General features: G+C 39.5%; 1 protein-coding gene across 4 annotated transcripts in view; it reads right to left on the reverse strand.

Moving 5' to 3' along the window:
- NELL1 (neural EGFL like 1) overlaps positions 1 to 23,441 on the reverse strand; it is a 300,863-nt gene that overhangs the window by 133,285 nt on the left and 144,137 nt on the right. For all 4 annotated transcript variants that reach the window (XM_030039088.2, XM_030039085.2, XM_030039086.2 and 1 more), the window contains exon 13: positions 21,752 to 21,877. In XM_030039088.2, the coding sequence (XP_029894948.1) occupies positions 21,752 to 21,877 (126 nt within the window). The remainder of the gene's footprint in view (positions 1 to 21,751; positions 21,878 to 23,441) is intronic.

Genomic DNA, 23,441 nt, shown 5'->3' on the forward strand with positions numbered 1-23,441 from the left:
CACGTATTATTTCTTTGCACCTATCAGAGATGCAATGAAAAGGCTTGCAGTGTTGGAGCGTGTATTACAGGTGATATGAAAGTCACGAAGACTTAGCGTACTTTTCTCAATTTTCTGTTTACAAAGTTAGAGTCGAGCCGTTAGGTTTCCCTGCAGACTTAGCACTTCTATGTTTTACGTACAAGTTCCTAATAAGGCAAATGCTGCAAAAAGGATGGACTCCAGTACATTTTAAGCTTTTGACAGAGTAGAGATGGACTGTTGCTTCTTACTGAAAGTAAACAGAAAATCTGCCTAGTTGCAACTCACCCAAGAAAGCCAGTGAATGCTGACAGAGATTCTTAAAAATGGATGTCTAAAAACTGGCTTCTAAGACAGTATTTAGGCATCTAAATTACTAAATGGTTTGCTCGCTCGGAGTGCTGAAAACCTAACTTCCCCCAATGCGTTTAACTAGGGCAAATGGGTTCTCAGCACTCAAAAAAAAAAGGGGGGGGGGGGGGTATGAGTGAAAAAGTAAGGCTAGTTCTTTATGTCACTCCTGTGTATTAGTCTTCAGTTTACTCCTTTGGCCTCACAAAAACACTATGGAATTTTTACATGGAAGGAAGTGTTCAAATTGTTTTACCCCTCAAAGAGTGCAACTGCAGCATTATATTTACTCTCAACGCCCAGAATCAATTTTTATTTGAAAGCAGAAATAGCAACTAGTGCATCTTCATCTACTAAGGCACCTAAGTTTTTCCCTGGAGATATTCTACCATAATAGGGATCACAAATAGACCATACTTGTCTTATGAGATCTGACAAGATCACAACCTGAGTTCCTTTAGCTGCAACTATACCTTCTTATATCAGCAAAACACCGCACAGTATGAAGATCCCCCTGCTGAGAAAAAAAGATAAATCTAACAGAATTTATATGCTGTACATTGCTGAGGTCTTCACAACTAACTTACCAAAGGATAACGACAGTACAACTTCGCTTTGCGTTTTCATCACTTGAGTAAAAATTAATAAAAATGACTTAGATACACAAACATATCATCCATGAGACTGAAAAAAACACATGGTTGGTTGATGTTCATTCAAACAGGGAATTATTCTCTTCTCCAAACAGGGACTTCCGCTCCAAATGCATTAAAAAGGTCACAGGCAGTCACAGAAAGGTGGTAACAAACCGTATGTATTACTACCCAAGAAAAACAGGGAATTAAGTCCAGGATTATTCAAGAATACTGATAATGCAAGTACCTAAAATCATCAAATACCACGGAAAGCACTGCAGAAATACACTGGAGATTCAGAGCAGGGGCCCCTGGGGGCTGAAGTCACATTCATTTTCTGGCTCCCTTTTCAGTGTTAACCAGTGAGTGACTCACAAAGCGCTACCCGAAGTCTCTCTGCTGTGGGTACTAAGATACCGCATTCAGCCTTTGGCAAAGCATGAGATAATTAAGGAGGAAAGCAAAACACCAGGTGTGAGGAACATCTGCAAAAATCAATTTACAGAAGAAGGCACAATCAAATTCTGTGCTTAGCTTGAGTACCTAATACTGACAAGACAAATCCATATATATGCACCCAATGAGACACAGGAAGTGGGGTTAAATGACCACAAATCACGAAGGAAGCATGAAACTTCAAGGAGGAGGATTAGAATGTTTCACCAGAAAAAGCAAAACAGAAATCAAACGAGAGAGAAAACGAGAAATGAGAATCAAGCAATGGTGAACTTGGAAAGAACAAGTTTCTTGTTCGCAAGAAACAACCTCCACAAAAAATGTGTAGCTATGCCTATCACATGCTATTGTACTGCCTAAAATTTAATTCCAGCATATATTCCAGGGAAGAAAAGCAGGATTAGATGGAGCACTTCAGCTCAGAAAAGGGAGCAATGATGTTGTTAGCTAAACTGAGCACAGATCTTCCTGCAGAACGTGCCTAGAGGAGAAAGCACGATCCAGGGGTGAGAACATCTGGCACGATCTGAATTCCGCCCCTCTCTCTCACTAACTGACTACATGACTTGGTGACTAAGATACTTTTGCCACCTCTTTTGTAAAGCGATGGTTACAAAGGTGTGACGTCAGTGTAAAACTCGTCTAATGTAACGAAATCGTTTACCGACAGACAAGAATAGCAAAGAGACCGGATTTGGAATATTTGAGCCATTTGAAACCAAAAGGTAGGAATCTAAGTGAAACGCGACATTTTTCACTGCTAGGTGACAGGTAAACATTATGACGTGCTGGAACACCACTGACATCTCAGGGATAGCTCATATGTACAAGAGCTTGCAAATAATCAAGAGACAATTTGAAAAGGGTTACTGGTAATCACTTAATGAGACAAGGAGTGGCTGAAACAAGCCTGACAAAAACCCATTAGGAAAGTGATAGATGGTAACTTATTGTCACAGGTTAAGCACCAGACAATCACCGGAAAAATTATTTGGAGGAAGACCTCAGGAGGTACATACTCAGACATTACCTTCACAGAATTTCACGAAATAAAAACATCAAATGCTTTTATTACTTAAATGAAGACATACTTTACACATCAAATAATATTCCTGCTCTAGATAGTATCTCTAACCCCTGCAAAGGCATTTTGTGTCTTCATTGACTGTTTCCTAGAAGAACACCCCTATACGGAGAGGAAAAGAGAAGGTTCCTTGTTCCCCTGCCTCCCACCCGCCACGTCCTACAGGCAGGGGAAGGAAAGGAAGTGATGTAAGTACCGCTTGCACATCGGTTTGATAAAGACTGTAATTTCAGTCCTTTTAACATCTTCCATTTAAGGGGCTCAAACCCAGTTACAATCATTAACAATCGGCATCTCGTGTCATTTCTGTGACGTGCGACAAACGCCTGCGCGCAACAGGCAATATTGTCGCAGAGAAGAGGTATATGCCTTTCCAAAAGATCCCAGAGCTGTGCTGCCCAAGTGCTGAAATCAGCACTAAATTAGCATGAGAGTAATTAAGTAACTTTTTCCCACAGAAGACTATGGAGCTTTTGATTTTAACTACTCCTCAGAAAACCTGAACACACAGACAGGGCCTGCAGCATCACGGTGATAAATTCCCTGGAGGAAATCTCTGCCACAAGCTCCCGTACATACAGATTGGATGTCAGCTAGGAGCCCTCCATCTTATCTCCATCTTACGGTGACAGAAGCAGGATCCTTATGCACAACAGTCAGAAGCACTCCAATGCCACAGAAAGAGATCACTGAATTAGGATGTTAAAAATTAATAGTCATTTGAATAGTTAAACATTAATAGTTTAATGTGGAAGGAGAAAAAAAGATTTCTTTTGATGCTAATTTGACCCTGCACCCTAGGTGACGGCGCAATGAAGATGACAGGTGAAACAAATTAGTGTAACAAAACAATTGTCTGGAACCACAAACTGAATTTCAGTGGGATACCTCATGCCGCTACAACCCAAGGAAGTAATCTTGTGGGGCACACCTCACTGGGTTCACACGCAGTTTAGAAAATTAATAGGATAAAAATGTGTTTCAAATATTTAACAAAAGGCAAGATAAGGTCAACCAGGAATAATCTTATAGCTGAAAAATTATACATATACAGTATTGATTCTTTTAACTCTCCTGTAATGAGAGAAAAGTAATCTTTTCCAACCAGAAAGAGCTCTTCTAATTGATATATGTTTGGCATCCTACTAAAAAGTAGTCACACCGGGAAAGATGAATAACATGTCACTAGTCCTGTCACCAGTGACCGTACCAACACTGGCAAAACTGCTGTATGTCCAAAGAGCTTATAAAAAGCAGCCATGCAAAGTAGGAAGAAAAGTTCAGCAGAGTTAACCCTATGAGAGACCTGAATGACAATGCATAAGGCAGCCTGGTATTAAACTCTTACTTTCAACAAGAACTGTGTCTAGGCGTGGGCCTTCAGAAACAGTCCGACACAGCTCAGCAGATCCCTGCTGGAGGAGTGACAACGAGGCAATATAAGGAGAAAATAAGCGTCGGGAGATCCCTCCTTTCCTTTTTGCCAAAAAATGTGAATAAATAACTGTGGCACAACAAAGGGGAAATGTGTCTTAAAAATTGAGTATGTTTAACTTGGACAAATGATGGCTTAAGATAAGCCTGTGGCATCCTGTAGTGAAGAGTCAGCTACACGAGGCATCTCCTAACTTCAATGTTTTTCTGAAGCTACACTAGCCCAAGCACCTGTGGGGAAGTGGTCCATTCGGAGTGGATGAACCAATGGTTAGTTCCAGACCCAAAATAATTTCCATCTTTTGTTTCTAACATAAAGAACAGTGACAATTTTTGGCTCATGGTCCTATTTTCCACTCTTTTTCTGAACAATTCACAGGGAAGATTCATATTTTAGGCTTATTCTCTTTGAAATACTTACTTGGCATTATTACAGCCAGTGACTTTGTGTTGTAAGGTTTTCAAAAATCCTTTCAAAAAGAAACATTTGTTATTCTGTGATGCTCACTGAGTACCATTTCTTGCTTGAGAAGGCACAATGTAGGTTGTATAATAATAATAATAGAGCTATCAAAAGAAGATCATTAACTACAGCAGAATTACCACCTCATCTTGGGACAGGCTTTTCTCATTTTCTGTGTATGCTGGAAGGGATCACCACATCTCTGATCAATGCTGGTATGATAACCATTGGGACAGCCATAGAAATATAACAGTATTAAAAGACAATAAACAGCACTAAAGGAAAAAAAAAAATATGAAAATGAGGTGGTCCTGAACTACATGTACAAAGGAGGAAACCTCATAACTCAAATTTCTATCAGCTGTACACAGAAAGAGGAGGCGGCACGGGAATAAGATACAAACTAGTTTCATTTGCCAGTAAGAAAAGGTACAGGAGGACAAAGCCAGCCATGGAACATAATATAACAGAATGCAAGTAGCTTCAGATTCTCTGGAAAAAATGAGCTAATGAGTAACAAGTACAACTCAGTACTAAAAAAAAAACAAAAAAAAAAAAACCAAAAAAAACCCGGTAATATTGTATTGAGGCTCGTAAAGAACAAACTCCAATGAAAATCAACTGAGATGAACTAGAACAGAATATTTAACAGTATTTTCTGTAAAGCAAAAGCGTATACTTCATACGCTAAAAACATCAAAAATGCAAGAACGTGTCTCTACAAGAACAACTGTAATTCTTACAACGTTTTGCATATACTTTCCAGCTTTTATAAAAGAAAGATGAGACAGCATTTAAAAAGCAGAGGAGAACCAGGAGCATCGTTGTCCGCAATGATTCCCAAATGTCAAGAAACCACAGAAAAAAAATGTAGACGTCATCATTATACAATGTCTAAAACTGATATTTCACCAAGGCCAAACTTTCCTGCCCTCCCACTGCAGGTATATGCAGTTTAAGGGCTATCATTTGAACAGTTACAGACAATTAAAAATAAATAAATAATAATAAAAAAATAATAGAAGTTTACAGATAATTAGAGGAGAAAAAAAAAATCCCTGCAATAGGGTTTTGCGTGTAACCTGTGCTTCATTGTAAAACTGAGGTAACTGATTCACAAAAATACTAACATGCTCAATGCACTCTTGTTTTGAAGGATCTTGAAGGATTCAAATGGAAATATCTTAGGGCTATAATTATTATTGTTGGTGTTGTTAAATACTCTGTGGCTGTTATTCTCCTTTGACTGTTGCTTCTAACAGATTGGTTTAAGTCACATCAAGTTCACCTAATCTAATTAGATTAGATATTTCATAATAACGTGACTGCCCTTCCAGACACAACTTTACTTTTATCATCTGTTAAGTAATCACATTTTTATATTAGAGCTTAAAATGCAAGGACAATGAAAATAATGTATTGTGGCCAATTGAAATTACACCAACAAATAGCATTTGAAGGATTTAAACAGATAGCAGCAATTATCCTCCTCTTTGTGGAGCATGAAAGTGATAAAAATGATTATTTTTCCAAGATCACTATAATATTCATGTATCTACTTAACTTTCTTCCTTGGAAGGTCCCATTTGTTTTCTTTAAAGAAATGAATAAAAAGATTTAAAAGATCATGATTACTCAGTACTTATGAAAAAATGAATAGCAGCTACGACAAAGGTATGTAAAATGAGTAACAGAATATAGAAAACTCTCTTACCCAATATTAATAAAAAAAGCTCTCTTGCCTGGTGAAATTAAAGGGGAGAAAAATCAGGGTGGACAGACAGAAACAGTCATTTTACAGAACAGGTTTAACTGATAAAAGACTTTAGACGGTATTGAGTTTAAGTCCAATAATATTCAAAATAGTAGCCCCTTAATGTACATGAATAACATGAATAGTTTTGCCAGCCAGGATTTAATTATGAAACTATTGATTGTAACGGTTCAAGGCACAAAACAATCATTAGACGGAACCAAGGGAAGAGATCCCTTCTGTGATATATTACCATTGCAGGGAGGCCTACATTTTCTCTGAAGCAACCAGCTTCGCTGTCAGAGAATAAATACTAGGTCAGCTGCAGGTCAAGATGCCAGGTTCTAATAAAAAGGGAAATAATTTTAACTGAAAAAAAGAAACAATCCTGGATTTTAGACTGCTATCTGAAGCGGTCTCGGGTAGGACGGTACCCAGGATTATTGTATACAACAGCGGGCCCTCCAGCTTGCACCCCTTGATTTGTTCTCTGTGAGTTCAGCTGACAGAAGACCAAGTTTACGCTCAGTTTGGTTGTGGGAAGGAGGAAGACTGGGAAGTTGGCCTTCTTGCCTTCATCTGAGGCTAGCTGAGCCAATTCACGCAGCAGTACAGGACTACCCAAATTTATTCAAGCAGTTGTCACACAAGAGGGGACTCTGAACGTGCACTCCATACTCTTCCTCCTGCTGACTCTTAGCTAGCACAGAAAGGGCAGGCGGTGCGGTTACCTATGAATCATGCAAATATAGACATCATTGAAGGCAAAAGGATAGCATGCGCTTCAGAGATTAGATTTGCATTTTTCTTTATCAGGAGGCATTGAGTAAAAGGAATCTTCTGATTGCTTTGCATTAGAAAAGGCCAACATGTTCAGTTGCACTACATAAAGATTTAGCATACTCGGTGAACAAAAATTCTAATCTTTCATTTTAGGCAAAGCAAGCGTTGGGTAGAAATCATTAGATCTTTCATAACAGTGGGGAGGACTTTTAGTTTTAGTCTCTCCAATGCTGGTCTTCAAGAGCTTACACGAGAGCTTTCAGAAGCGATGTAAGGTTGTCCGTGCAGGGCGCTGGATAATTCAGTACTTCTGTATCATTTTCAAGCTACCCTGTGCCATACCCAGTGGACAGTAGTTTGGGTTTATTCTTCATATGGTACTTATTGTGTCTTATCTTTACCATGTTTGTATCTAAAAGGTAACATCATAATGAACTGTGAATAATCAGAGAGTGAAAAAACTACCACAGGATCTTCAGACCACCATTGCTTATATGGCAAATCCGATTTCTGTAAAAATGCACATCTAATACCAGGAATTAATAATACTAATAATGAATAGAAATCAGGTAAGAAACACCACCTGTGTAAATTTCATAGCTTAAACCAGGGACTCTAGCTTTATATTCCTAAGACTTAATGGAATAATATAAAAAAATGATTCTGAGACAATCACCCAAAGTGCTATTTTCAGAAGATATAAAAGAAAAGATAAGGTCAGAAGACCTTTCTCTGCACAGAATTATTGTGGCTGTAGAGCTGTCAACAAGGAGAAACACAAGCAGGATTCATTAAAGAAATCATTGGACAAAGTCCTCCATGCTAGCAATTTACTTTTTTTTTTTAACATCATAAAAAGAGATGTGGCTTTTTTTTTTTTTTTTTTTTTTTACAAGCAAACTCTCTTGAGAAAGTACCTTGCACTCTTAACTTAAATTTGTTTAGAGGAAAAAAAAGTCTTGAGATATTAAAAGCCTAAAATAATAATAGCCCGAGGTCTAGCTGTTTACAGAGTTAATGCCCCAATCACTACTTAAACTTGCTTAATTTCTATTCCCATGTAGCACATAGAAAGGAGAGACAGAAAAGTTCATCAAAGCCGAGTCCAAACCATATATTATGGAGTCCTCCCAGAGATTTGCTGACAACCCACTACCCACATTACCGTTCACAAAGGGAAGGAACTTAAAATTTTGCAGCAGATGCTTAATACTTTGCAGGCTCAGATCCAGCTTGACAAGTTTTACTTTTGACTGGAAAGCCAACACACGCCTGCCGCAGCATCCAGTAGCAACCAGCAGCTCAGCACCTTGCCCAATCTTTCCAATGGCTTGAATAGCTCTCAAGTCTTACCTTGACTTTCTGTGAGGCATATTTACATATTGCCTTAATTTATTTAGTATACAAATTGTGAACTGTTAAGAGTTGCACCATGCTAATAAAACAAGAATAAAAACAAGAGTAACAGCTTTTCACTTTGGTAGTGGTTTATCCTTAAACCATCTGTTGCTGGAACACCTATAGAACTGGGACAATCTACAGCACAGGATTCAAAATTGATGCTAACGTCCTTCAAGAGCTGTCCGAATGTACTCATACACCAAGCACAATAAGCACTTAACCTTAATGCAGCCTTAGTTTCTATAGTTTTCTGTATTTTGCTAATCTGTTTTAAACTCAACATCTCAAGTTAACTGTGTTAAGAACACTAAGCTTTCCACTGGAACAGAAATTTGTACTATAAAGGCAGTACAGACTTCAGAAAAAAATATCAGGTAAGGGCTTCATATTTCAAAAGAAGCATGAATTCATTTTGTCAGTGAATTAATTAGCCTCTTTTCTGCAGCGCAAAAACAAAATCCACATAGGGTAATAACTGTTCTTGGTCCCCGATCCAATTTATGGATCCTGACAGGCAGTCTAATGGCACAGATGATTTTTAATAAATCAACAATCTCAGAGCAACAAATCAAAAGCAGCAGCAACTAAAAAGACTTCAAAATCCAGTTTGACAGTAGACCTAAATAAGCATATATAGTTTGATTTCTACCAGCTATAAACCCAGCCTCTGGATTTTGGGGATTTGTAGGTAATCACACTTTTGGCAACCTCAGCGTTGACTGTTACCTGACTGAGTATTTAGCCATGTAAATTTTTTATATGAAGCCATGTGTAAGGAGAAGGAAAAAAAAAAAAAAAAAAAAGGAAAAAAAAAAATCCCCTCCCTGCTAATTTTCACAACTGAGTTTGTTCCAAGTCAAAAATGCTTATATGACTATTTATTGATAAAATATATGGAAAAGGCTGCATCCTTGAAAAATAGGCCTCAATGTATTACATATGAGAATATTAAAGGGCTGTTAAATTCTCCAATCTCACTATAGCTTTTTGTTTCCGAGGTTCCTTTAAAAAAAAGTTACCTTTCAAATTCCATTAATGCCTTGGATTAAGTCTTTCCAGCTGACTTTTTATACAACTTCTTCAGTTTCTGTGCAATAAAGAAGCCTCTTGCTGTCTTTACAAGTATCATCAATAATGTTCAGCTGTGGATACTCAATCACTCAAAACTGGTCATAAGTTTTAGCAATCCAGATGGAACAAGGCTGCTCTGTTGCCCTTAAAAAAACAGTCCTTTGTGTTTCTTCTGGAAGAATCAACCATGAAAGACAGCATGTGCATTTATGCGTTTCACTCTGCCTGGTGCCCTAAGCAAACAATTCTGTAAAGATCTGCCATTTCTGTTACTGTCACACATTTCACATCAGCTAGGAATTTTATTTAACTTCCCCCCGCCCCCCGTAACTTCTTTATTTTAATAAGCCCAGTCAGTGGTTTAATTCTACCAGCAGCAACAAGAAAAAATGCAAAGGAACCTACATCATCAGATGCCATATACATCTTACTTGAGCTGGCAACAGTTAGAGACTCCAGATATGGGCAGAGAAGAGTCACCTGGACGGTGGATTTTGAATCTTCACTGAGGAGTAGAAAAAAACTAGTTTCCAAGTGCGGAGCAAATCGATCAAAAGATTGTAGTAAGTGATTTTAGCATGCCAGGCAGAGAAACGGGGAACTGAATATGCCTGTAATACATTTAGCTACCCTTGTTCCTAGACAGAAAGGATTAACCCCCACACCTAAGTCTGAACCCCAAGCGGGATGGGGCCACGGTAGTAATGAAAGACATTAAGCCTACCGACATCCACGCCACAGTGCCGTGTTCCTCAAAGGCACATCCCAAGCTCAGATCACAGATGTGATTTTCTCTGAGATTTCATCACGGTCTCAGAAACGTGAAGTTCCCTGGACTGTTGCTGAAGATCTGACATATCCCATAAGCCTTCCAGCACCCCAGGAGCAGGTACAGCGTGCTGCCGCTCCCGGCGCGGGGCTCACGCAGAGGTGCCGGTCAGCACGCGGCTGCCTGCTCCGTTAGGTCCCAGAAAGTCTGCAAGATGTTTCCATTGCAGTACTCTGCACGTGCAAGCTCTTTTTCCCAAAGGTGGAAGAGTACTGATGATGCAACGAGGGCAAGGAGTGAAGGGACCCACACAGAAGAGAAGGACGTACAACAGTAGAGCAAGACTAGATGGAGTCTATCGTCTTGCTTTTCCCCATTCTCTTACGAAGTACAGCCAGACACTGCCAAGCCAGGCAAGATAACTATTTACTTTTTCTACTCATAAATCACTTACAACTGATGATTTTGCATAACGCATCATAGGGTTTGTGGGACTCTTAAAAGCATGTAAAGAGTGAAGTAAAAGGACAGAGCATTTATTTAGCTTTGTACTGAGCAGATACTACTAGCACATGCAAAAAGGACAATAACGTTTTATGTTGTGGTGGAATGTGATTACATTTAGAATGTCTTTGCTTTACTGCAAAGCCACATTTATGGCCTAATTAAAATACAGGATGCAGTTCAGAATTGGATAGATACCAAGGAACCTATATGAAAGCAAGTCTTCAAAGATCAGAGGGTTCCTTTGCCCCTTTGCAGACTGCACGTAAGCCTAAATATACACATTCTTAATTTACAGTTTGAAGAAGAATTTGCTACGTCAGATATTCCACAGAATACTGCTTTCAACATTTGAAAGCAAAAAGACAACAACAAACAAGCAAGCCCAAAACTAGCATAAAGGACAAATGTTAGCAGATAGTTCAGCATTACAAAAGCTTATATACGTTAGATTTTGTGAAAAAGAACCCTCCATTATGAGAGGCACAAAGCAGAGTAAACCAAATCCCCAGGATTCTGAAAACACAGAAACTTTTCTCCACTGTAGATAAATAGGAAAAAAATATTTTATCCTTACAGGCCATTAAGCTGTCTCTCCATGGCCATCCTTATCCTTTGCTTGGCAGCCCTGTTTGCTGGCCCCTTCTGCTATCATCTGTCATAACAGGAAAGCCTTCCCCAAAACACCTGATTATCTCAGTCTAGCTGCATGAACTGTATTTTCTAAAAATGAACTTTATTTGTAAACTCTGAAAAGAAAAGAAAAAATCTAAGCACATAAAAATTGCAACAGACTATTCTAATGGGAGCACAATTAGCAAGACTGTGTCATTCATTTGCCTAGCTCTGTCCCACTTCTCTGACAATGAAGAACAAGAGTTATTTCTGGGAGAGTCAGAAAAATCCCCAGTTTGAGCAATTATTACATGCAATCATGTAACTAAATAGGAAGTTTCATACTGGGAGGCAAAAAGCCTACAGTAGAAAGCATGAAAATATTAACTACAAAGTGATAGATCAAAGCACCTCTCTTTCTCCCCCTCCCTGCGCTATTCCCAAAGGCTATTATTTCTTAAGGACCAAGCAAGTCTGCTTGCCAGTGGCAGCTCCCCTACACCCTTTAAAAATTATTTCACAAACGTTTCAGAACGGCAACACTAGCAGATTTATGGTTATTCACTGATGTTTACAAATCCAGAAACAAATTTAGGATAGCTAGGTTATCAGCCATACTAGCATTCACCTGCAAATATGACCTATAATATACCTCAATATTCTTGTTCATAGACACAACATAAAGGTCCTCCAAAACCAGAACGAGACCACCCAAAAGGACAAACCACACTGCACACCTCCAGAGCAATAGAAACTCTGCCCCATCCCCCACCCCCTAGTGCACGCATTTCTGCTGAAAAAAGGCATTTTTTTAAGTTATCATCTGGGAAGCTGCAAAACCAGCAAAGCAAGAGTTGGACAATAAACAATGCATGTCTAAACAGAGCTTACAGCCACTAAAACTCCAGCCGCTTCAAACAAATAACAGATGCCCATCACTGAACCAGGGTCCTAAGGTGTTTTCGGTATCTAAGATTGCTCAGAAGGTGATTCTTTGAGCACTTGTATACGGTCACAGATACTCCAGAATCAATAGCTGTTAATAAAATATTAGCTTTCTCCCAATCAATATGTGCACATCTATGAAAGTGGTATAGAAATGAGATCATAGCAAAGCGAGAAATGTTAACGTATTATTTCCTTGTGTATAAAATGCACATTTAGATTAAAAAAGGAAAAAACAAGACCTGCAAAAGCCTTTGTCATACATATTTCTCACTGTCAGAAGAGCCCAACAGACATAAGCACCATGAACTTTATGGAAAATTTTCTGTTGAGCTTAACGAGCTTTAAAGAATTCCTTTGTTTCAGAAATAAAGGCCTTTGGAAATCTTAAATCCAAGCAGCAAATACAAAGATACAACAGCAGAGCAGCAAAGTGCTGCGCATTTCACAGACGCGTCTGTTGTTCCTTGGCAGACTAGTCTCATCCACCAAGAAACACTGCCTTTCAGGAGGAAATCCCCAAGTTACACACTTGTCAAATCCAAGTTAATATACTGCAAGTTCCTGGCCTTTCTAGAGGTCATCCCCGGTCATTTCCACCATTCCTTAAATCGAAGCGGTAGGAATTTGGCACTCCCATATTCCGGTGTGAATGGGCTCCTCTTCCTCTGTCCGGGATCTCTTTGGAAGAAATGGATATGTATGTGCCATACACTCTACAGATTTTGGTCACACCAGACTCCAGATACTACACTCTGCAAGATACACACATGCATATTGGAGAAGCATTCGAGTCTTTTTTCCTAATACTTTCCAACAGTAATGTGCTCATTATTACTGAAATTAGACAAGCCATATAACCCATTCAAGCACCAAAAGCAAACTCTACAGAGAGTCTGTATCTGGCCATTAGTCATCCATCCGACATTCCTTCCTTGTCTAGCTAAACGATGTGTTTAGACAGAAAAAGAGGATATAGCAGGGCAAATAGAGAATTCCTGTCCACCATGATCAGCATTGTGCCTGGCTGACCAGCCTTTGGCAGCAGACATTAACACAATCCAGGACTCTGACAATCAATACGGGAGGTTTAGGCCACATCCATCTGTCTGACTTGCCAACTCCATGCACGCTGCACCTCTTACCTGGGACCATTCTTTAGAGCATCTTCCCTCACACACAACACCACTCTTGCAGCTCAATGAAAAAAAAAAAAAAAACCAAAAAAAACCACACCAACACACACACAAAAATCCCACTCAAAAAACCCAAACCCAAAAAACCACAACCTTCTGTGAGACACCAAAAGTTTGGGGGCACAGGCCCAGAATTTTCTGAAGGCAAAACATGAAGTTATGAAGAAACCCCCCTTAGAATACTTTCGTACTGTTCAGCCACAAATCTAAAAATAGGCTTTTAGGTTACAGATGAGAAGAATAAAGCATATTCATGAAAAGAGATTTTAAATATTAAAAAGGGCTGCAAATAGAAAGGTCAAAGCATTCTCCGTGTTCACTAAGAATATGACAAGAGGTGACAGGCTTAAATTGTGGCAAGGGAGATTTAAGGCAGCGATTAAGCAAACCTTTCTAAATGGCTGAGTAAGTACTGGGAGCGGGGAGGGGCGGGGGGGGAACAGGACGCTACACAACACAAAAAGGGGTTTAAGGAATTTCCCTCACTGTAGTTGTTTGGGTTTTTTTAAGAACAGATAAGACAAAGGATGGTTCAGGGTCCACGGATCCTGCCTTGAGGGGGAGTGTTTAGCCAGATGCCCTTCTCCATGATTCAGTTACTTCCATGATTTAGTAGGAGAGTTCAGTTCCGCATCTGAAGAACAAAGGGTTTGTTACAAATGGTTTCTGGAAACAGAATACACCATGGGTGAATTTTTTACTTGTTTGGACAAAGAAGAGGACAAACCCTGGCTGTTAGAGCTCCAAAAAGATCAGAACACGATTGAGTAAACTCTTTCCCAAAAGCAAGTTACAGTCCTGAAGGCATCAACACTTACTGTGGAAGCAGATGACTAAAACATGAGAGCTTTTTGCTTCCAGCCACTGACATCGATCCTGCAGCTGCTGCATGTTTTCAAGATAGCATGTTCCCACTGAGAAATTAGGGTGATGACTCTCATTCCATCTCTCACCTCACGGACTGCTTGTAGTAATCGCTAGATTTAGGAATCAAGAATTCGTGGGCCACAGAAATGGATTTAGTCCTATTGTATCAAGGAGAAATCCTGCCATAAGAGAGCTCAGGACAAATGCTGACCAGGTCACATGGAAAGGCTTGCCCTTGGTTGTTCTTTAGACAGACCATTCATTCATGGGTCTTGAATGAGTATTAAATCCATATTACTATTTTTAAGCATGAGCTTAATGCTTAAGTTTATGCGTAAGCACGAACATGCATATGCAAAACAATTTGAAACACTAAGTTTTCATGATAGCATATATACCAGCACAAAAGGCTGCAGCTAAGAAATCACGTAAAAATGCTAATTATGCCTAAGTCAAGAAATACAACTATCAGCATGATTTGCGGTCAGCTGTTTAATTAATTTTAGTATTAATAAAGTTACAGAAAATCAATGTGTCAAAAGGACTTGAAAGGATTATCAACTACTCTGGACAAATCAGCAACACTTCCATGCCTAGAGCACAGGAAAGCACAAAGATGTTTAATTAAACTATTTACCAGTGAGGAATTTAAATCACTATAAATATTACATTTTTAGTACATTTTTTCCTCAGATTGAAAGCACTTAGGAGCAAATAATATGCAGTTTCCCAACGGCATTTTTTTAAAGCAAGGAATGTAAAATATGTTGCAGCTAAACCCAGTAAATGAAGGTGAAGTCAGGAACAAAAGAACGTAACGTGGCATTTAAAATTAGAAGACTGGGGAATAATTCCACTCCAAAGTAACAAAAGATGTTACAAAACTGCACGGGAAGAAGAAGGAGAAGATTTATAACATGAAGGTCACGTGGTTACTCAGGGCCCATGCACACTGTGCTTCAATGAACTGCTATTGTTTCTTGGGAAAATATCAATACCTATAAAAATAAACCTCACTGTTCACTGAATCCTTGTCGGTATAAGTCTGTGGTTTTCCCACATCTAATTTTTCTGGCTCTGTTTACTAAACTCTCCAATGCTGCCACTGTCTCAGCATGAATTTGGGCAAGACGCTCCTCTTCACTGTGCCTCAGCTTCCCCTTTTCCAAAACAGCAATTAAATACTTATCAGCCTTCTAGGGATGCATTGAGACGCTACCTTATCCATGTTAGTACAGCATTCTCTGACAATAAAAAAGAATCATCCTTTTTAGTATAATTCTAAACAGAGCTTCCCTATGGCAAGAGTGCACTAGTTATCTCTCTGTGGGACTTATCTAAAGCCAAAATGAACGTGATTGAAAGCTTTCTCTTGAGCTAATGGGGTTTGAGTCAAGACCTGCATGAGTATCGGCCATTCGACGTGGAATCGCTCCGGTTTTGTTTTGCTGGATTGACTCAATACTCTTCTAGTCTTCCGTTGACTCATCCTGCAGAGCAAAGAAATGCTCTCTGATGCGAGCAATACTCACTGGTGCATAGATTACCTGCTGCTCAACTTGGCCAACAGCCCACTGAGGGCCTTGAAACAAATGCTTCTGCATTTCAAGGCACCTAGGACTAAACAACATTTCCCTTCACAGTTCTGGGAAGACAGATGCTATTGATGCAGTTCAAAAAGAAGAGTATTACTTAACACTAGGAGCCAAGTCCTGTCCTGCCTTTTAGCACTCAACACAAAAGGATCTCAGAAAGGAGAGACCAGCAGAAGACCGCTTTCTTCCTGCTGAGTTAATACAAGCATAGTGTCATCCGTTCGGGTTGGCTTAAGACTAATTTCCAAACACATTTGGAAATGCCCGAGTTGCCCTGAACATAGAGTGCGGTGAGAAGACAAGCACACAAACCAAGACGCAGCTTGTAGAAGGACAACGGGCTGTCCTCAGCGTGTAGAGGACAAAGTGGACTCCAAAGCAGGGAATGCTTCATAGCAGTGTACATCAATATATTCGTGCCAAGTAAAATCAGGACAGTTCAGATCTGCCTGAGGTCTTTATCCCTGGTCATACCCATTGTGCTGAACATCTGCTACTTAATCTCTAAACGGTGACATAACTATGACCCCAACCCAATTAATATTTTCGTAAAGTTTCTTTAAAAATTATGTAGTGCTAGGCAAGATACTCACCGATGATATCCTTTAGAACAGCACGACCTAAAGAGGGCTCTTCCCCAAAACATACCTGAAAACTATTCCACCACAGACCTGCCTTCACTGCTTACTGACCCAGGCTTGGGTTTTCAACTAGCAGACATGTCTATCAATTCAGCAACTCCAGGCCATCATGTGAACAGCAGTAATATTTGTTTACTGACCTCTGTGCGCATCCAAGACCCCGCACAGTACTTCGAAAGTTCAAGTACCACACCAAAAATATTAATGTTGCTTTCTTGAATGCTAATTTAGTTCACCGAAAAGGAAAAGGGGGGAAAGAGGGTCAGTAGATTAGATTGCAGAAACAGCCGTGCCTTTCAAAGAGCAACTGTATTATCAATTGGCTGCCTAAAAGCTTCTATTTGGGTCTTTCTCAAACACATACAGCGGTTCTGGATGAGAGGTTGGTATCCTGCCCTTTGAGATTGCCACTTCACCATTGTGAAACTTGCTGCATTATTAGTATTATTACGGGGTCAACTACACCACCTTGAACCTGACAGGTAAACTCCAGCAACAAAAATCTAAAGGCATCAATTTTAGTGATAGCAAACAATTTTGAGCTTTTGTTCTAACCATAGCAGGAAATTTCTGCAGTTGAGCTGCCTTTCACAGATAGGAGAGGGGAAGAAGGGAAGAGCAGAAGGGGGCTGCTGGTTTTTTTTCCCTTGAAGTTGAGATTTCTCATAACTCTATGTTTTTCTATGCTTTAGGCACAACTTTTCCAATAACACGCTGCAGAAGGGCTTGTTCTGAAAGGTGCGTTAGATTCAAAACTGAATGCCACTCCAGAAACCACACGGGATAGAAGTGAAGGGGCTTATGGGATAACTTGTCAAAATCATTAGGTTTTCTTACGCCCTCTTCTCTACCCATACCGTGAAACAAATCAGCATATAAACTAGAGACTAACATTTAAATACTAAACAACATATTTCTATATAACATCAATTTTTCCACAGAATTAGAATACTGAACGATGTATTTTGAAAATACTTCCTGTTATAGATATGGGCTTGCTCTTTTGCAAGTAACATATAATTAATTTAGTGACTCATTGCTTAGTGAAGCCAAAGGTAAAACACATTATCACACAAACTGAGGACTGAAAAAGAGCTAAAAGCACAGTCTGGTATTCAAACATCATGCAGAACTGCACAACTCCACAGAAAAATCTGGAGGTAGATTCCTTTCACGGAGGAAAAACATCTGCCAGCATACCTTGGTGCATAAAAAGGAGGATGGGTGCATATAGGTCACACCACATTCTGGCAGAATGTGCTGCTGACATACGTTGCAAGGCCAGATAACTTTCCATACTATTTCTTGAAAACATGTCCCTAGGCCAAAACGGGCCGAGTCATTCTCAAGTCCAAAGGAAGTTTCCTCATTTTGCAAAAGGGCCGTAATACATGCAAAGAGAGGAATAAAAATCTTTTGGCAGTCTCATTTGTAAACGTCTTTTTTTAGCTTTAGTGCATAGCAAGTTTTCAGCGTCCCATCCAGCCCCAAGGAAAACACTGCAAAATGAGGGATTTTTTTTCTAAACGGTTATCATAGATGTAAAAGGCCAGGAATCTTTATCGTGATCATCGTGATTGTCTTCACAGAAAATGCCAGTACTATGCGAAGAGAGCCGAGACCCACCCACACTGTCTCCTGTTCATATCAGCGTAATATATGTAGTTATTACAGATAACTTATAGCCTATTAAGATGAAAAAGCATTTGTTTACTTGATTGAATGGCAGTGGGACATAGAAACTATATATTGTAGTTTCAAACTACAATTCAAAAATCATACAAATGCATTTTCAAAATCATACCAGAGAACAGATGCAGCCCATCAAAAATCAAATTACAAGATTTTTATTATGTAATTTATAATGCTTCAAAGAGCATGAAACTAAATAATGCATTTTTGAAGCAACCTCCCAAACTGGTCTGTTAGAAGAAAGCAACCCAAGAGAACTTATTTTTCACCAAGCAAGCAGGGTAAAAACCTGTGGAAGTCAATAAAATGCATTAAATCAGTAGATTCCAGTAAATGAGAACATCTGGAGCAGCAAATCTTGCTGTCATTTTCAGAATGGACAAGACTGTGATTTACCTGAGAACAGACAAACAACCTGTCAGTGTCACTGGAAGAGACTGAAAGAAGCTTCCTGTTCAAGGGTAACTTTTCTTAATAAAACTGTGTCTTTCACTCAACAACTTAATTAACATTTGGAGCTCAAAGCTCTAGGAACAGGTGAGCAGAAAAACACTAATGTACCTTTCTTGGTGAACGTAGGTTAAAGTTATTGCTAGGCTGACTAACCTGTCACGAAATACCATGGGATGAACCTTAACACACCGGGTCTTTTGCTTATGTGAGACTGAATATTGTTTATTAAAATAGACACTACTTAATTTTAAATCGTAGTTCAGAATTTAATAGAATTGTAGGCTTCATCCAGAATATTATTGTCGTCACTCTGCCTCTGTGACTGCATTTTCTATGCCATCAGCATAGCTTCCAACACAGTAGCTTCTTACTGTTAACCACGGGAAGTTCCTACTCCGCAGTTCTCACGATCAGAAATGGGAAATATTATTCAAAAATTGTTTGGGGAGAAAAAGTTTCATCAACACCAAAACAGTACAAATTAGTTTCATTTGAGAAAGATGCAGAGTTATAAGAAAACACTCTGGAAGCTGCATATTTAAAATTCAGCAATATTCAAATGAATTTCATTTTCCTCAATTCAAATTGACCTAGCATTTAAATATTCCCTTCATTTCTTTTTATAAAGATAAACCCCTCAATATCAAATTTAAATACTTCATTGAGCTTCAAAACTGTTTCTGGTTTACGGCTTCCACATATCACTGCTTTCCACTTTTGGAAAGCCGCCAGAGCACAGGGGCCAGCCACCAAGGCCACCAAGCACAGGCCTGCCCAGCGACACACAGAAGCTGCTCAACAGCAGACGATGACTTTGTACCTTGATGAATTAGACTCAGACTTCCCAAAACAGGACACCTCCTGCTCTACGGAATAACTCTGCTTTTAGGTGAACCGTGTATAAAATACATGCGATGCTGTGCACGTGCCTTAAAAACTTGTCAAACCTTGTCTTGAACCCATTAGAGCCTGACCCCACATAAACAAAATTCAGCTGTAATCAGAACACCAACCCATCTCAGGCTTTCAGATTTGTCCCCAAATGCATGGTCCAACAACAAGATAATTTATCATTTATTTTGTTTGAATAAAGAGGAATAAATTTTAAAAACTGAGTAATAGCTACAATCTATTTTGCTTCTGGCTGCTATACGTCGGTGCCAGCATGAGGAGGAACTAGTTAAGTATTTGGTGCCTGATTTTTTTTATTATTGTTATTTTTTTAAGATTCGTGAGAGGAGAAGTCTGTATAAACATAATGCAAGATACAAAACCAGGATTCATGCTTCTATTGCACAACGCTTATTTAAATACATTTATTATTATAACATACATTTATTTCTAGATATAACAGGCAACGAACCAAGTTCCTCCTCAACTATGTTACATACTTGCTATGCTTTTTAACTGTGATGTCAAAAAAGAAGTCATTTTTAGCAAGATAATAACCTGCAAGAAATAGTTATTTCACTCATTTATTACTTTGTTCTTATACCTGTTCTGGATTTTTTTTGCACGTGCACTTGAAATGAATGTTCACCCATTACTGTCAAGCAACTTGTCCTACTACTTCACACTTTTTCTGTAAATCACAAATGGCTTTCTAAACCATTTGCAGGCCTAATGATAGTGCCTTGCTGGAAGGAAAGGAACATTAGGAAATTAGTAGCACATATATGGAAAGCAAGCGTCAGATTATCAAAAACACTTTCCCCATCACTGTGAAGGCCACTGCTTCACACAGTATACACATTTAGAACAATATTGAAAGTCTGAAACTCTTCTGATGTGGCAGATTGTAAAAGATCAAGAAAAACTCAAAAGTTTACTCATAAGACACAGTTTATATAGAAATAATGACTCTCTGGGCAAAAATCAGTTTCCTGACAGCTACTTAGTATCAGCCTCTCTCAAGAGGTAGGGCAGGACTTTCCTACAGTTTTTATAAACTACATAATCTTAGCTACAAGACATGCTGTCACCGTGAAAGTCAACATTTCCTGTGACCTTCCCTAAGGATAACATGTGCATTGCAACATAATTATTCCGGGCTGGAAATCGTTCTCATATTGAATACTCCTGTGCCATCTTTCCACTTGAGAAAATAGCTCACCCAACACAATTCTAAACATGGTATTGTGTCGAGATGACTTCTTTCCATTTCAATAAATCTGCCTGATATTTTCCTCCTTTGCCAGACAGGTGCACCATCAAAATAATCCCGAGATCAGCCCTTCTGGAACGTTGTGATTGAAAGATGTTATCCAGTTAGGTATAGCGGGGCCGAGCATTTCAGCAGCTTCTCACACTTTTCCCCGAGATTGCCAGAGAAGGTCCCTTAAAAATCTCTAGATGGAAATGAGACCTACCTAGTTACTGCTAAGAATTTTTAGAGCTCATTTTGCTGACAGGTATTAAAAAGGAATCGCTAGATTTATTGTCTAATGCTATCGCACTTGTTCTCTTTTTCTAAATAACGCGTGTCATAGTCCTGGAGACATTAATTCTCAGCATTAGTAACAACAATTTCCAAACCACCTCATAATAACTGGGTTTGAGGACTTTATACATTTTCAGGTTTGCTTTTACATATTTGTCTCAGCTCTGTCCAGAAACAGATGATATTCTCCTCCTGGATAACTCCTCGTTTCAATCTGCCGACCAGTTTTAAGCCACAGGTAATAAAATGTTATTTCTTCTCACTACACGTGTGATCTGATCTCAGCCTTCGCACCTTGCACGCAAGCCAGTTGCGGGGCATGAAGGGACCGTGTCGTGGCTGGCATCGGGGTGCGCACCACAGGGCTTCTTGAGCCACCTTCCAAGTTAATCCTGAAGGGCCCATACATAGGAAAGGTACCTCATACCACATTTACCTATCTCACTTGTGCCTGAATTTCATGGCGGCAGAGGGCCCGGTAGTACGTGCCATTCGGTACGGCACAGGGACTGATTAGAAGCTAAGTAATACACACGACACACAGAGTATAACACTACTATTGCTGTATACCCGAGAGCTCACCTGTACAGGAGAAATCATCCACACGGACGTATCCCATGACACAGTCACAACGATAGGATCCAGGCAAGTTAACGCATACAGTATTGGCATGACAATAATGCATCTTGGCAGCACACTCATCAATATCTGCAGGGAAGAACCACCGAGGAAAGTTACGGTCAGGCTTAGTAAAATGAATAACATGACACAATATTAGAATAAGAGAAAATAAATTCCATTTACAACTCCAAAGGCAATCTGGTTTAACTCTAGCATTAAAGAACAAGGCAAATTTAGTAGAAAAGTATTCCTTAAAATAGAGCTAAAATTCCCGTATCATAGTAATGGGTTCCTTCCACTGTTCTTCATAAAATCCTGAATTTTTTTAAGTCTGGAAAAGTAACACATACATTTGGGTTTTTTCGTGACAATGTTGAAAAAAAAACCCAAAACTGATGCAGAGTTTTCAAACACATAAAATAGCGTCAGATGTATGCAACACTGAAAATCCTAACTCTGCCTCATTGGTAAACTAAAGCATGAGGGCATAGTAACTCTGTACAGCACGGTATCAGTCGCAGTGCTGGACAGATACGACATGGCAATGTTTGTCAGGGCAATGTAGCAGATTCAACCGCTGAGTTGATGGGAGAGTATTCCAGCCCTCCAGATTCACCTAAGTGCTCTGACAATGCCCTGTCCCTGAAACGCACTTCTGGAGTTACTGAACAGTGCCCTGTGCCACTTCCACATCTCGCACAAGCAGAAGATTAAGCCAGTCACCTAAACCCATTCTAAGCCTGCTTTACATCACGCCACTGGAAAAAAAAGATAACTAAGGAGCAGTAGAAACTTGACCCCGTATCTCTGTTTGCTTGAGCAATCTCTACTGCTGCTGCAAATCCACTATTCAAAATTGTTTTCACAACAGTGAATCAAACCTATAATTTACTTGCCTGTTTAAATATCCCAAAGCTCTGTGATATTGTAAACTGTTAAAATCTTCCCCCTTCCTTCCCCACAAAACCAGGTATTATACTGAAGAATTCTCTTTATTTTTTGCTCAGCAGGACAGATTTTCCCCTTAGAAGCACAGATTTTACATAAAGTAATTCATGGTTTTCAAAAGATTAATTCTAGTGTTACATATGTCCACACAAAGACAGATGAGTCAGACCCATTTTTTTTTTCCCCCTATTACTTTCTCCTTGTTATTGATTGCTCGCACTTAGGAAAGGTATTAATTGACAACACAGCTGAAGAGCTTCCTCAGCCGGTGGGGTACAGATGAGTTGGTCACCCCACAGTGTGGTCTCCTACCGCATCCCTCCGCACAGCCTCCTGTAGAGACCAAGCTACAGTCTCCCTTCTCCCTCACCACACAGTGCTTATTATGGAGACATAATGGAAGTCCTACAAGGGGTTAGCACCATAAAGTCAGGATTTAACCCCAAAAGGTGTGGGGAGAAGTTAATTTTGCACATGCTGCGTTCTTGATTGCCTAAATTCGGGTATCCTGTTTAACCTTCCTAAACTGAAGTAGCTGCAGTTGAAATACACCCACATTTTCCAGCCTCTGAAAATGAAACACATGCCAGCTCTACTCACGCTTTCTATACTACGGACATCTGTCCAGTAGGAACTACTAGCTAAATCACTTTGTGTTGGCCACCAAACAGCTGTCAGTTGGCAGTGATTTCTGACTGCTGCC

The sequence above is a fragment of the Aquila chrysaetos genome, chromosome 16, assembly GCF_900496995.4.
Source record: "Aquila chrysaetos chrysaetos chromosome 16, bAquChr1.4, whole genome shotgun sequence".
In the NCBI taxonomy this organism is placed as follows: domain Eukaryota; kingdom Metazoa; phylum Chordata; class Aves; order Accipitriformes; family Accipitridae; genus Aquila; species Aquila chrysaetos.